At 43.6% G+C, this 16,145-nt stretch overlaps 1 protein-coding gene across 1 annotated transcript in view; it reads right to left on the bottom strand.

The window, feature by feature from the left end:
* Positions 1 to 406: 406 nt before the first annotated feature.
* LOC122791433 (bromodomain-containing protein DDB_G0280777-like) overlaps positions 407 to 16,145 on the bottom strand; it is a 1,939,725-nt gene continuing 1,923,986 nt past the window's right edge. Inside the window, exon 15 of the mRNA XM_044059175.1 lies at positions 407 to 709. Within this exon, the coding sequence (XP_043915110.1) occupies positions 704 to 709 (6 nt within the window). The 3' untranslated portion in view covers positions 407 to 703. The remainder of the gene's footprint in view (positions 710 to 16,145) is intronic.

Below are 16,145 nucleotides of genomic sequence, written 5' to 3'. Positions count from 1 at the left end.
TAGGTGTGAGTGAGTGCGTGCATGTGTGTGCCTTCTCTGGAAGGTTGGGCGCCAGGCTGGCAACTCGACACCGTAAAACTCCACTGCCAATCATGAGCGGACAGGTGATCCGCTGTGGCGACCCCTAACCGGGAAAAGCCAAAAGAAAAAGAAGAAGACAATGATTGATCTAAGTTCAGCATTTCTGAAAATCAGGAGAGGTTTTTACAGAATATGAGGTTGTTTCTTTATTAAAAGAAAGCAACTTACAGCACCTTATCACATAGTGTTCTTTTTGGAAACTATAAGTCCTAAGTGCATGCTGCCCAAAATATCCATTTATTGACAGGGAACTGAAACATTTCACTTATCTTACAGTCCAAAATGAAGTGCACAAAGAGTGCTTACAAAAAATATTTCCAACAAATACACTTTCAGAAACTTCTTTATTAAAATAAACATTTAACATGCTTTTTAACAAATAATACATAATGGCAGAAATGTCATTAACTCATGTAAACAAAATTTCCAAGACCATTTTGACATATGACATAACATTACATACAGTACAATGATACATACTTATTCCTTAAAGAATACAAAAATCTGTCAGAATGAAGTCTCTGGATACAGAAGCTTCTTGGTCATAGAAAAACTGTACAGCATTCATCTTCTTCCACACTGCAATGTCTGAACTTCATATTTTCCATGTTTATTCATAAAATTAAACCTTCAGAAAAGAAAGGTAAGATATTAATAAACAATATCACATGGTAATGCAAGGGACTAATTTTCTGCCTGTTACCATTACATATTTCCATAAGAAGCAGTATCCTCCACATATGTTTACACAACTTCCTGTAGATTTGCAATAATAACTATCCATTATGAACATTAAAACTATCTCAAAGATGTTTTTATCGGTCCTCATCTTAAATTAAATAGTACTTAATGAGAAGTGACAGCTGAGCAGAGTTATTTATTTATTTGTTGTCACTGTGGAAATTCACAGAACTATCAGCTTTGCAAACATATGTGACCCATTCTAAAACAAAGTATAAAACAGCAGTGACTTGCCCAAAGCTCATCTGCCTCACATGCCATTTTAAATGTAGCAGCTGAAGCAAAATAAAGCTTGCTCCAAATATCTGAAATACATAAACTACTCCTGATACACAAGCAGAAATCTTAAAACAGTGAAATTTTAGTAGCTGCCAATAATCAGTCATCCATGCATATTACCCATCAATTTGTCAAGTGATTAGTAACAAAGTTTCAACTTCCTGACTTCAATTCATCTATCTTCAACTCTTCTACTTCTGTTGGACAGAGGAAATCACTGCCAGTGCATTTTCCATTTCAATGTCAAAAGCTTTGAGTTGTTTGAGAGTTTTTGTCTTTCCTCCACAGCACTATGGACTTAGTATATTTAAGTGAGGTATGGAAGAATCCCCAACCTAGTGATGTGGGGCTCGCTCTTGCAAAAAAAATTTTTTTTTTTTTAAGTTTTGATAAGCTGAAGCTTTGACCAGTTCATTTTGTCCGGTTAAAGTTTCAGCTACTTGAAACTAAGGGAAATGTACAGGAACATTTTTACTGTCACTATGTTTTAACAAAGACCATTTAACTAGCTTTGTAACATATCAAAAATGCATGCACAATGCAATAAACACAAAATATAGAATATGGAAAAAATACAGACACTCTGGCACATCTGAATATAAAAACACTCAAATGTATTTTTTTATTTAATTTACACAAAAACATAAATGAATAATAATTGCAACACTTCTTTTTTAAGTGCTGTATATTTCTCACATTAATAAAAGGAGGTCACCTGTCTGTCCTAATTGGAATCTTTAAGTGGTATCCCACAGAGCTTTGTACTGGGGTATTTATTTTTTGACTACTCCTCTCTGATATATAAAAAGTGGAAAATGAGCTCTGGATAACCAAACACGATGACAACTGTAAAGTGGGTAATATAATTCTCCAAAAGACTATACAACAATACACATCAGGTACAATAGTGATGACCTCAGTTTTAATGTCGGTATACATAGCTTCATGAGGTATGGCAAAATGATGTAAATTACGATTACAAAATAAAAAGTCATTACCATAAAAAATTCTGACCAGTGTATATCTATCAGCACAAGAAAAGTGTAGTCACACCAGGGTGATCACTGTACCACTTTACACAACACTAATCTGACCCATTATTAAAAAGAAAGCTGTGTTTTGAATCTTTTAAACAAGTTGGCTTTCCAGAGGTCAGAATCCCCTCCTCTGACTTTCTGTTATAACTCCTCCCACAGAAAGTCAGTTATTCAGGTTTTTAATTGCCAAGTAAGAAGAACCAAGAAGGACCAGAAGCAAGAACTGCCTGAAAACAAAAGTTATGGACTCACCATAACAATACATCCTTGTAGAGCATTTTATGTCTGGTTCAACTGTTGGGACTCGGATCTGACTCAGATCCAGTTCTCTGACTCCTCTACTCATAATTCCCTCGCCTTCCTCAGAATACCTCAGATCAGTTTGGCTAACATAACACACACACACACACACACACACACACACACACACACACACACACACACACACACACACACACACACACACACACACACACACACATATATGTTTCCTATATTTGACCCAATTAAAGACCATGTCCAATACAAACAGGAGTTCCCATGTAATAAAAAAGAAGCAACCTGTTGAGGCTTATGTTAGCAAAACTCCTATAGTATACCATCTTTTTCTTCAAAGTACAGGAGGCATCAATTTGTAGGGGGGATAGGAGGGAGGAATGTTGAATCAGATGAAAATACAACACTGATCTATCATTACGGCGAGTACATAACTTTAGTATCCAATGTTGTCCACTTACATCTGATTCAACTGTTGGGACAGATTCCCTAGCTACCAAATTTGCCTGGGCAACACTGAGGAAGACTATTCCTGAGAAGATCAGAGCCAAAGGAGGTACAAGATCTGGATTGCACATTCAACTTATAGTAAGGCACAAAGGTATGGACAGTAGACCAAATGGCAGCATCACAAATCTCATCAACTGGAAAACTGTGGAAGCTGCTACTGCTGTTGTCAAATGAGCTGTCAGTTTCTTGGTTATGATAAACCCAATTTTTGATAAAGAAATGCAATACAATTCAAGAGTCATCTTGAAAGAGTGACAACGGAAACATCATATTGTAGTTTAGCTTTGGATAATGCAACAAACAATTGATCTGACTTCCTGAAATCTTCTAGTTCTATGTAGACAGAAGCAATGCTATCTGTGAACATCAAGCAAATGCAATATATATTCTCCCTTATTTGAAAACTTCGAAAACAAAACTGGTAGATTAATGGAATAGTTTACATTGGATTCGGATACCACCTTTGGAATAAAGAAGGGATTCGGTTTTAGAAAAAACGGTCTTTATGAAAAAACAGGTGTCACAGTTTGCATAAAAGGGCCTGCGACTCTGAAATTCTCTTTGCAGAGGTAACTGCTACCAAAAAGATAGTCTTTCATGTTAAAAACAAGAAGCCTACAGAAGCTGCTTGTTCAAAGGAGGGTTGTGTAAGGGCTTGAAGCATCACTGTAATATTCCAAGGAGGAATTGGGTCCCTTATAGGGGGTTGAAGAAGGAAAGTACTTCTAAGAAAAGCCTTAAAGACCTTTCAAGAGACTATAGGAGTCTCATTGTACCCTTTGAGATAATTAGAAATGTCTGTGAGCTGTATTTTGATAGTGGAAAAGCTAAAACCTTTTTGTAACAATTCTGACAAAAACTCTAAAATGAAAAGAAGGGGTACAGAAAAAGAGAATAAACCATTTTCTGAAGACTAAAAGGAAAACAATTTCCATTTACTTCAATATACTTTCTAGGTGCTAGACGTCTTTGAAGTTGTCTAAAAACCTGGCATCTCTGGCCAGCATTAAAATTGAATGAACCAAGCAGTTAACTTCAGAGTCTCTGGGTCTGAGAGAGGATGCCTGGATGGATGGGATAGGAGATCTAGGAGGTAAGATCAAAGATATGAGACCATGTTTGTTGAGGCCAATACAAGGCAATGAGGATTACTTTTGCCTTGCATCTTCTGGCTTTCTGAATGAATCTCGTGATCAATGGAAAAGGGGGTGAAGTGTAGATCAGAGCATCCCTCAGTGACTGACCCTGAGGAGGGATTAGGGTGAAGTAACTGCTGCACTGTTGTTTAGGTAGGAAGCAAACAGGTCATAGCAAGGGTGGCCCCAGTAGTGGAAGACTTCCTTCATGACTGTCTGATTGAGGGACCACTCAAGAGGAAAAAAAATGTGTCTACTTAACTTGTCTGCTAGTACAATGGAAATTCTTGTGATATGCATTGCTAAAAGAAAGCAACAAGAAGATATCACTCACTGCCACACTCTCATGGCTTATTGACATAAAGGATAAGATCTGGTTCCTCTATGCTTATTGACATACCAGACTGCCAACATGTCTATCTGAATTGAAATCACATCCACTAGCAGACAGTCTTGAAAAGCCTGCAGTGCAAATAGGGCTGCTCTCATTTCCAGGACATTGATGTGAAAGTCAGTCTCTAATGGTGTCAAGTACCTTAAACAGTCTTCCCTCCATAATGACCCCCCCACCCTAAAAGGGAAAAAGAAGTTGTGTACTCACCATAACATTCTATATGAGTAGTTCTACTTCGATTGTCTTCAACTTGTGGGTCTTCAGATCCATATCAGATCCTACACGGCCGCTTTTTCCAACTACGGCTCTGAGATCCATGCTCCTCCCCTTACCCATAATGCCCCTGTCTTCCTTCAGATCGAGTTTGCTGCCTAACATATAACAGATAACCGACCTAATAACACCTTATCCTCCAACACCAACATCACAAAAGAACTTTAGCCCTAATAGAACCAAAGATCCCAACAACAATTGTCTGGTACAAATGATGTGTCAAATCTCAAAGGATAAGGTTAGGGGGAAGGAGGGGGGGGGAACGGTTGAAGACAAATGAAGTAGAACTACTCAGGTGGAACGTTATGGTGAGTACATAACTTCTTTATCTGAAGTAGTTTACTTCATTTGATCTTCAACCTGTGGGACAGATTTCTCAGCTACCTAACTCTTGGGAAGCCCTCATGGAAGGAGATTCCGGAGCACTGCAGAGCAAAGAATGCTCTACTCATAGAGACCAAATCCAGTTTATAATGACAGATAAAGGTATGAGATGAGACCCAAGTAGCAGCTGAGCAAATATCATCCAAAGAGACCCTAGACCAAAAGGTGGCTGACATAGCCAAATATCAGGTTGAATGAGCCTTCACTTTTCCTGGAAGAGACAAACCTCTATATGAATATACCCGGCCAATGCACTGTAATATCCAGTGAGCAATAGTCACTTTTCAGACAGGTTTACCAAAGAAGGGCTTGGCACAGGACATAAAAAGCTGATCAGACTTGCGGAAAGGTTTAATCCTGTGTAGATACAACCTCAACTGCCTATGTAAGTCCAGGAAATGCAATTTGTATTCCCCTTTATTCTGGTAGTTCAGAAAAAATACTGGTAAATTAATAATCTGATTTATACTGACTTCCGAAGCTACCTTGGGATGGAAGGATGGGTTACTGCGTAGCGATATTCTATCTTTGTGAAAGATCATGTAAGGGGTTTTGATCTAGTAGATGTGATGGCAACAAAGAAGGCAGTTTTCCAGGTCGAAAACTGCAGATCCACAGATGCTGCAGGCTCAAAGGGGGGAGAAACGAATGCCTGCAACAACAAAGTAAGGTCCCACGGTGGGATGGGGTCCTTAACAGGAGGTCTGAGAAGAAAGGCACCTTTGAGGAAGGTCTTACAAAGTTTAGCAGAAGCCAGTGAAGACATGTCTACCCCAACATGAAAGTTAGAAATGGCAGCTAGCTGAACTTTCACTGTAGAGGAATGAGCACCCTGATGAAAAATGCTAGCTAGGAAATCTAAGACAGCTGAAAGTGGTGCAGTGAAAGGGTCCAAAGACCTCTCCATGGCCCAAATAGAAAAACATTTCCATTTACTATGATAAACTTTCCTGGTGGACGATTAATGAGTCGCCACCAGAATGGATTTAACGGGAGAAGATAGGCTGGTAGTCCTAAGAATCATGGGAACCGGAGCAGCCAAGCAGTGAGCTTCAGACTATCCAGATCTGGGTAAAGAATACCTAAGGGACGTGAGAGCAGATCCGGGACCGGATCCAAGATCCATGGTGGAACAACTAGGTGAGACCTGAGTAAGGGAAACCAAACCTGATGAGGCTGGAATGGGGCTATGAGGATCACAGTGCTCCCCAGCCTTCGGGCTTTCTGCAGAAATGTCAAGATGAGGGGAAGAGGGTGATAAGTATAGACAAGCCCAGGAGGCCAAGCATGAATCAGAGCATCTCTGGGGACTTACCCCAGAGGGGGGTTCAGAGCGAAAAACGTGCTGCATTTTGCATTGGTAGTAGATGCGAAGAGATCACTGCAAGGACAACCCCACTTTAGGAAGATCTGCTCTGCTACTGAAGACTTCAGAGACCACTCATAAAGCATCATGATAGATCTGCTGAGCCTGTCCGCTAAAATGTTGGACCGTCCCAGGATGTGCGTTGCCACCAGAAAACGGGCAGTGGAGATCACCCATTCCCACACTCGCATGGCCTCCAACATAAGGGATAAGATCTGGTGCCCCCCTGTTGTTGATATAACAGACCACTGACATGCTGTCCGTCTGAATTGCAATCGTTCCCAGAGGAAGATGAGTATGGAGGGCCTGCAATGCAAGAAGAACCACTTTCATCTCTAGAACACTGATATGCAGATAGGTCTCGGAAGGGAACCACGTGCCTTGGACTGTCCTTCCCGAGCAGTGACCACCACCCAAGTCAGGAGCTGTCCGTGGTCACCGTGGTTTGGGGTAAAGGGGATTGAAAGGGATGGCTGTTGAGTAGATCCGGGGACAGAATCCACCACCAAAGGGAGTCCCTGCACACTTTTGAAATTTTCACTGGGAAGGATAAGGGAAAGTCTAAAAGCGACCACTGTACTGCTAGACTCCACTGCAGTACTCTCATATGAAGGCATGCCATGGGGAGAAGATTTATCGTCGCCGCCATAGAACCTATGGCTCTTAATACCGATTTGGCTGTTGGTAACTGGTTCTGAAGGATGTGTAAGACATGTAGCCTCAAGCTGCGTAACCTGTCTGAAATGAGAAACACCTGTGATTGTACTGTGTCCAGCTGTGCCCCAATGAAATCTAGAACTTGGACCAGTTGAAGAGCAGACATGTTCATGTTGATTGTGATGCCCAACTTGTTGGCTAACTGAAAAAAAGCATCCCTGGCCTGATGTAGTAGATGCTCTGAGGGGGCGGTAAGGAACCAATCTTCTAGGTACAGAAAGACCTGAATGCCCCGAAGCCTCAGGTGAGCCGCTACCACTGCCATTACCTTGGTAAACACCTGGGGGGCAGTGGTGAGACTGAAGGGGAGGGCTCAAAATTGGTAATGATTGGCCCCCAGCCGGAAGCAAAGGAACCTCCGGGAGCACCTGTGCATCTTGATGTGATAGTACGCATCCTGGAGGTCGATCGAGCACATCCAGTCTCTGTCCTGTAAATAAGGCAGAATAGACTGAATCGTGACCATCCGGAATTTTGTCTTGGTTACTGACAGGTTCAACTGGGACAGATCCAATATTAGTCTGAGGTCCCGTCTTTTTTGGCACTAAAAAAACCTGGAATAAACCCCAGATCTGGACTGGTCTTGGGAGACTGGTTGGATGACTTGTTTTCTCAGTAGTGATTCTACCTGTACTACTGCTTCCTCCCGCTGCATGGGTGGAACATCCGGGAGGGTTTTGGTGGAAAGGGGTGGATATGACTCGCAACACCCACTGATCTGTAGTGATGGACTCCAATGCTAGTGGGTGAAGTGATAAATGTCCCCCGACTGCCTCCAAAGATGGACAGCCAGGCAATCCTTCAGGGTTGCTGCCCGGGTTTATCCGAGAAAGGTTCTCGGGACCAGAAATTCCTTGGACCCCCTCTGCCTCTTGGTCAGCATCTGTCGTATCCCCCTCTGCCTCTGGGGAACGGCGAGTCCTGATCAACCCGGGAAAATGCCTGAGACTTTTGGAACCACATCTTCTTCTGGCCTTGCTGGTTCCTGGAAAAGGACCTTTGAGGCAGGGAGAAGTGGACCCCAACAGCAGACAATGTCTTCCCATCTTTCTCGCTCAGGACTAAAGTTTCTCTGACTGTCTTCCAAAAGAGGGAGGAACCATCAAAAGGGGCGTTGGTGAAAGAAGCCTTGAAGGGCTTTGAGAACTGACATAAGCAGAGCCAGGTGTGATGCCGGATGGCAACCCCTAACCCAGCCACCCGTACAGCTCCTTCTGTCGCACTGGAGAGCAAAATCATGGACGTGTTGGCTACATATTTTTGGGTGGCCATTCTTGCATCGAACGCCTTCTTGTCCTCTGCTGACATGGACCCTGGGGTCGACTCCGCGACTTCCTTGAAGAGATCTCTCTGGAGTCGAACAACGTGCACCATGTAGTTCAGTGCCCTCACACAGAAGGTTGCTGAAGCATAGACTCGCTTCCCAAAGTGATCCAATGTCCTCGACTCATGGTCAGGCGGGTGGACCATGGAACTCTCCAGGGCGAATTCCTTTTTGGTGGTTGCTGCCACCAGCATAGCATCTACTGGGGACCCCTTGTGCCAGTGCAGTTTGTCAGTGAGGGGGCTCAGGGTCTTGTCCAGGCACTTGAGTATTGGCTCTACAGTGTCCGTCTCCTTCCATGCCCTAGATGTAATCAAATCCACGAGTGGACTGGCAGGAGGGGGCAACCAAGAGGTAGACAGGCCCGAGCTGAATGCCTCGAGAAACACAGACTCGTCGGCGGTCAGTTTTGGGTCAGACCACCCCTTCTTTGGCGTAGGATTTCCATGATGTCTTCAAAGGAGACATCCTCGGGGGGTGATCTTGGGGACCCTTCCCCTTCATCCAGGTCCATGTCTTCTGTAAGGGACTCTGGAGGAGAGTCCAAGTGCTCCTTTTACATGTATGCTTGTGGGGGGCCCTCCTCAGGAGGTTGAGTTGTTCCAAGGTTGGAACGTCCTGGGGCATTACGGCTATGGGCTGTCCCTGAGAGGGCAAGATGGATGGACCTGCACTCAAGACCAGGGGGATCTGGAAGGACTCTGAAGATGAAATAGTCAGAAGCCTCGACCCTGTGAGAACCCTCTCCACCACGTCGAATGCAGAGGGGGAACGGACCTCCTGGGCTGAACTGACAGAAGTCGCTACCCCAGATTCGACAGAGGAGTCAGAGCCGAGACGCCGAGAGGGATGCTTCTCTCTGACAAGCTCGGAGCAGAGAACACCCCCTCGGATCCAACTCCGAGGCTTCGGCTCGGAGAGCTCGGATCCGATCTAGTCAGATCCGACACACTCAAGGCACTGGCCGGCATTGAGGTACATGGTACCATCTGCGCCGACCATCCTTGGGTCTAACAGCTCCAATACTGCAGGTCGGATTGGAGAAGGAGTAATAGGTCTGAAAACTGGTTGGAAGGTGCCCACTCCAGTGGGAGAAGGCCCTGGCAAGACCCCCATCTGGATTTGAGTGTGGATAAATCTCCGCATCATCTTGTCCATCTCCACTTCCGAAAGGCTCTGGGTGGAGCGGGAGGACGCCACCAAAGTGGGCTGGGAGAGCCAGTAGGGTGAGGGTCTAGGGGGCGACAAGCTAACTTTAACCTCGGGCTCAGGAGAGAACCTTGGGGACCTAAGCCGAGGTGAAATAGGCCTGGAAACAGGCTTAGTCTTTGGCGGGGGGACGGCCTCCAATTAGCAATAAGGGGAGCACTTGCGAGGCCGGTCCTTCTAGACCTTATCCCCTTCCCTGGGCCTCTTGGCGGGAGGGTGAATCCCAGAGGGCGAGGAAGGGGAAGGGGAAGCAGCACCCGCTGCTTTCTTGGTAGGAGAAGGTGGGACGTCTGTCCCAGCAGTGGAGGGCAACAGGCCCTTCACAATAAGTTTGTCCCCCCTGTCCTTAAGAGCTCTGGGGTTAAGCCCAGCACAAACAGGACAGGGGGACTGGAGGTGAGCCACCCCCAAACAAACCACACACAGAGTGTGGCCATCCACCGGGGAAAGCTTATGGCCACACTCTGTGCATCTACTGAACCCAGGCTTTGGGGTGTCTGCCTTGCCTTAGCCTGTTCAAGCAACACACACACACACTATCACAAGAAAGAAAAGAGGGGAGGAAGATAGAAAAGCCTACCAGAACACAACTACGATAAACCTGTGAAGGTACAGAAAAGGTTAGAAACAAGAAGGATAGCTAGAAAGGTATAAAAAATTAAGAGTTTTTTACACTGTAAACTGCAATGGAGATTGGACCATGCTGCTTCCTCAAAGGCAGCAAATGAGATCTGAAGGGAGAAGGGAGGCAGGCGTATTATGGGTAAGGGGAGGAACATAGAGCTCAGAGCTGTAGCTGGAAAAAGTGGCCATGTCGGATCCAGTATGGATCCGAAGACCCACAGGTTGAAGATAAAATGAAGTAAACTACTTCAGATGCATTCATGGTAACCACAACTATTGGCGGTGAAAGAAAAGATGTTCTTCTAACAACTCTGTGGATATGATCTGTTACCTATTATATTCTCGAAAGCAGACAATGTCGAATCTGACATTGTCAACACAAGAATTCCGAAAGTGCAGAATGTTGAATGGGTAAATGGAAATCTCCATAAGGGGAAATTTCTATTTACTTCAATGTAGTGCGGTCTCGGAGTTGGTATATTTAAGTAGCGGAGGGTGCAGGGGGGCTTGCTTCTTCTGGATATCCACACACAAATTACCTGAAAGAGAATTGCTGATCTCCTTGGTTAATTCTCTTTGGAAACATGTAATATGAGCAACACAGTTCAGCAGTCTCAGAAAAAAAGTTGAAGTGTTAAGTCCATTTGCCAAAACTGTCCACAGCACTAGATTCCCTATTGAGTGGGTGGACAGATATACTCTCTATGGAGAGCTCTTTCTTTGTGGGTACTGCTACGACCATAGCATCTACAGGAGAGCCTTTACTCCAGTGAACTCTATCTTTTGATGCTGCCAAAATCTTGTCTGTTCTGCTGTATCAGGTTCCTTCCAGGCCCTCTGAGCCCCCAAATGAATGCGGGGTGTCAGGAGGAGATGAAACCACTCAGGCAGTAGAAGAGCCAGCTCCAAAAGCCTCCAGGAGCATGGATTCTTACACAGAGGGTATATTGGTGGACCATCCCCCTTTCTGCTTCATCAGTTCTGAGATTTCACTAAAGGAGACATCTCCAAAAGGATACAGGGGACCCCCCCTTCATCCAATTATCTGTCTTCTGTGATAGATTCTGGTGATGAATCTAAGAGCTTCCTTTTGGAAGTTTGCTTCTTATAGACTTGTCATTGGATAACATTTGACGACAGGTCCAAATGAGACTGAGAATTCAATGATAGAACTTCCCTGAAGCTTTTGGCAACTGAGTGTCCCTGTTGATCTGAAGAAGTGGAGTCCGAAGTAGTATACGTAGGAGGTCAGGATGGATATGAATAAGATGGAGACACCTCCTCTCTTGGCTTGGAGAGAACCAGCTGGAAAGCCTCGAATGCCAAAGAAAAAACTGATCTCATGGGGGAACAGAGATAGCGCCAGAGGCCCTGACCTGCCCCAGCTCTGGCTCTGACATCAGAGCTTTGCTGTCAAGGCTCCTGGGGGAGGGATAGATCTGAAAGTTTCAAAACTGACCCATCCCCTTGGGTACCAGTCCCAATGCTTTGGCTCCAACTCTTATCCTAATATGACAAAGTCAGAGTCAAGTCTGAAGTGGAAGGCATTATTAGTGTCAACACAGGTGTTCCAGGAATGTTCAGATCTGGGGGCTTCAGTTCCAAAGATCAAACCTGCAGCAGAGTCATTGGTGAAGGGGTCATTAGTACTGTTCTTGGCTTGACCTGAGTGAGACGGACCTCAAGAGGATCCTCAACTATGTATGCATTTGTAGGAACCTTGGCATCATTCAGCTTCAGTAAGCCTCCTCGAAGAACAGACAGACCTGGAAGAAGAGGAGATCAAGAAAGCCCTGGACCAATGTTGCAGTATTAGAAAAGCAAGTCAAAGACTAACTGGTTCTGGGGGGAAAAGGTGCAGGGGGATAAGGAGAATGAGAGGACTTCAGATCCAAAGATTTTGTCAGTTTTGCTGCCAGACCCAATGAAACTGCTAGGTCAGGAGACAATTTTTTGGCTTTATTGAGCCCTTTCTTTAGAGTCTTGCACTCTGTAGTAGACTCTGTTTTGAGAGTTTTTTTCCTTCTCTTTAGACATCGACAGAGAAGGGGATGTCATTGTTTACTCATGGAAGTTGGTTGGGATGAAAGAAGACCCTTTAAAATTAACTTGTCCCTTCTACTTTGAAGGACCTTGTGGCCAAATGAAGTACATCCTTTGAAGTCTGTGTCCAAATATGCCACTCCCAAGCAGTAGACACAAAGCTAGTGGAGGTCTTGTGGAGGAATTTTGTGACTACACACAATAGATTCTCCCATTCGATTCTCGGCTGGAGCGCCTTCTGTGTGGAGTCTGCATGTCCTGCCCATGGTCGAGTGATGTCTAAAGACATGCAGGTAGGTGCATGCGTGAATGGGTGTGCCTTCCTTGAAGGTTGGGCGTCGGGCTGGCAACTCGGCACAGTAAAAATCCACTGCCAAATATTAGCGGACCGGAGTTCCGCTGTGGCGACTCCTAACCGGGAAAAGCCGAAAGACTTCATTCATGTAGAAGATTTTTTTTTTTTAATTTTTATCAGCCATACTGTGCAGCAACAGTAATAAACCAAATAAATGAAGATGACTAATCATAGATTGCCCATACATATCAAACAGAGTGCCTCTTTGGCCCTCTTCAAAAGGAACCTTGACGACTGGATGGGAGAAAGGAAATTCACCCTGGGGATCACGTCAGTCGTCCTGCTAGACAGGGGTCCAGGGAAGTAAATAGTGTGGGAAGAAACAGCCAGGGAATTGTTATGGCTAGGCTTGTATAGGCCCCCTAGGGCTGATGGCCTAGTACCAACCTATGAATCTATAAGTAGGGAATAAGGTAACACAACACACTTAGATCTAAATGCTACTATGTTAAATACAGAAGAAAAATGATATTCCATAACTACTTCTAATAGTAACTCTATTCTAAAAGCTAAAGATTGCTAACAACTATCTAAGGCTATTTGTCTATATATTTTAAATTTAAGTGGTGACTAAAGTCACCTAAAAGACAACAGGTAGGGAAGCAAAGGTGCAAAGCACCAGCTAAGGTTAAAAGAAATAACAATATTTTAGAAAGACTTATCTTAGAAACAGAGATCAGAGCTATTGTGACCACTGGTTCAGGCAGCAAATGAGAACTGAGGTATTCTGAGGAAGGAGAGGGAATTATGGGTAGGAGAGGAGTCACTGCCAAGGTTTAAAGGTGCTGAGACAGGTTGTGAGTTGAATCAGACAAAAATGGAAAACACTGGATCCAACCAATATGCAGGCACAAAACACTAACACAAATAAGCAAAGCCAACCAACAACTCAATATGGTAGGATACCATGAACTATATAAAAAATAAGAGGGATGCTCGGTGGGTGCTGCCACTGAGGCAGTGTGAAATTCGAACATCTATTGTTATTTGATCCTAGATTTAAATGAAGCGGACTCTCTGAAGGAATAAGGCTCAGAGTCTAGGCCTTAAAACACTGAAGGCACTCTAGGAGCACTACCCATTGAGAAGGAGTCAAGGAGGATTTTTGAATGCTGACTTGGAATCCCAGATTGAGAAGGAGATTTCCAATCCATGTAAGGGACTCCTGACATATTTAAAAAGACTTTGCAAATGTAAGTCCTCTAAATAAGGAAAACTGTAAATATTCTGCCATCTGCAACGGGTTATCACAGGAGGAAGACAGTGTGAACACCCTTGGAGCAGTAGATAACCCAAAGGGTAATGCAGAAAACTGGCAGTGCAACCCAGACACACAAAACCTTAGAAAACAATAAGAGGAGGAATGACAGGTAACAAGGTTTGTAAGAACAACATTTTAAACTTTGGAACTTTCACAAACAGGTTTAGGAAAGAAAGTTACATAACTGGTCTGCAAGAGGAATCCTTATTTGGCACCAACAAAAATTCTTGAATTAAAAACTTTTCCCCACTAATCTGAGGGAACTCATTCTATGACTCCCACATAAAACATGGTTGATGACTGGAAGAAACAGGGAAGTCTGAAACAATCTGAGGCCAAATAGTAAAGTGAAGAACCAAGTTTTGGGACAGGTTTAAGATAATGGCAGGAGGGGAAGAGAAATGCTCCAGTCTTCATTCCATGAACTGGACAGTCCTCCTTTTTTTGTGGAAGGTTCCCTCCTTCTTCCATGAAGCTTTTTGCCACTTTTTCTTGTGCATCTGCTTGCTAGAAGCCTGTTGAGTCTGTTTATTCTGCTTTTTGAAAATGAACCTGAGTATGCAGCAAAAATGTTTGCAAATTTAGAGGAGGGTTGAAAAAGCTAAGCAATCCCCTTAATCAATTTCCCTCTTTCAACAAACTGAGTATCTGAGTAGCAAAAAGACCAAACAAAACCTCCTTATCCAAAGAAAATTTTAAAATTTCAGTCTTAACAAATTCGGAAAATTTTGTGTACACACCCAAGCAAACCTTCTCATAACAAAAGCAGAACTTGCAATAAATCACACTATTTCTTCAAAGAAGCTGGAGTAATAGTCTGTTCCCATTAAAACATCTTATTCATTCTAGAAAGTTTCAGAAAATGAAAATTCCTCCTTAGGAGACTCAAAGGAAACACTTTTCTCATAGTCAGAATCAGGTACTTGGGCAGAAAAATTAAAAGATGCCCTTTCCCAATTGCTTTTCTGATGATCAGACAGGGATTCCTCAGAAAATGAGGGAACTGACTTTTTATTATCAAAAAAATTCCAGTCACCATTCAGAGGTTTTAATGCCTACAATAAACCTAAAGCCAAGACAATAAATTCTTCCTTATCTACAAGAAAAAAAAACAGTCTGAGGAAGATAAATATTTAACCTTTTGCTTCTTACTTTTACACACACACGCATGCACACACACACACACACACACACACACACACACACACACACACACACACACACACACACACACACACACACACACACACACACACACCTTAGAAGGAAATGACTCCTGCGTGGAGCTTCACCATAGGGAACAGGTGTCTTAGACTGCTTGGCTACAGAGGGATGTACTCTCCACTAAAACAGACAAGAGTGACTCTTCCACTCCTGCCAAGGGTACCTGAACACCCACAAAGCACATGGCTGACCCCTGATCCATGGCTGCTGAAATGGATACACCAGAGGAATCCAGAGATCAAAGTGAATGATCTGAGGTATTAGTAATGACCATAGCAGCTGAGGCACAGACTGAGCCCACTGGGTGGCAGGAGATCCCTTGAAGTTTTTTTTTTCCCCTTGGGTCTGGGAAAAGGCAGAACTGTAAGACTGGTATGCTGTTCCATGGTTCTGCTGAAAAAGAAGCATGATTCCTACTTAGCACAGCTACAGTGAACTGGTGACAGGTAAGTTGTGAAAAGTAGAGTTCACAGGCAAAATAAATAATGATACTCACAAAACACACTTGCCCCCAATAAAACACAGTAAGTCCTACAAAAGAAACACAAGCTTTTCCGCAAAAAGAGCTTAAAAGAAGCACAAACATTAAAAGTTAAATATAGACAGAAAATGGTCTATCAGACCAGACAGCCTTAAAACAGTCCTATAAAACAAACATTTTCTATGAAAAACAATGTTTCTCACAGAAATCAGCACATATTTCAAAGAAAAATAACACACTTTGGAGGATTTTCCTCAAAGGCAAAGTGTGGCAGTTGGCACAGAAGACTAAGGAGCTTTTAATGAGCTGTTTCCTGTGGTCCACTGGTCCAGGGTTTGATTCCCTTAGCCTCCACTGTCTGTGTGACTCTAAGCAAGTCACTTAACCAGACAGCACTCCGGGGCTAAGTCTGAAAAAGGTCCATGGGAAT

This window comes from Protopterus annectens, chromosome 17.part0 (assembly GCF_019279795.1).
Source record: "Protopterus annectens isolate FY-2018-M chromosome 17.part0, PAN1.0, whole genome shotgun sequence".
Classification (NCBI taxonomy): domain Eukaryota; kingdom Metazoa; phylum Chordata; order Ceratodontiformes; family Protopteridae; genus Protopterus; species Protopterus annectens.
Note: the sequence above shows the minus strand (reverse complement) of the source record. Positions and strands in the feature narration are given on the sequence as shown.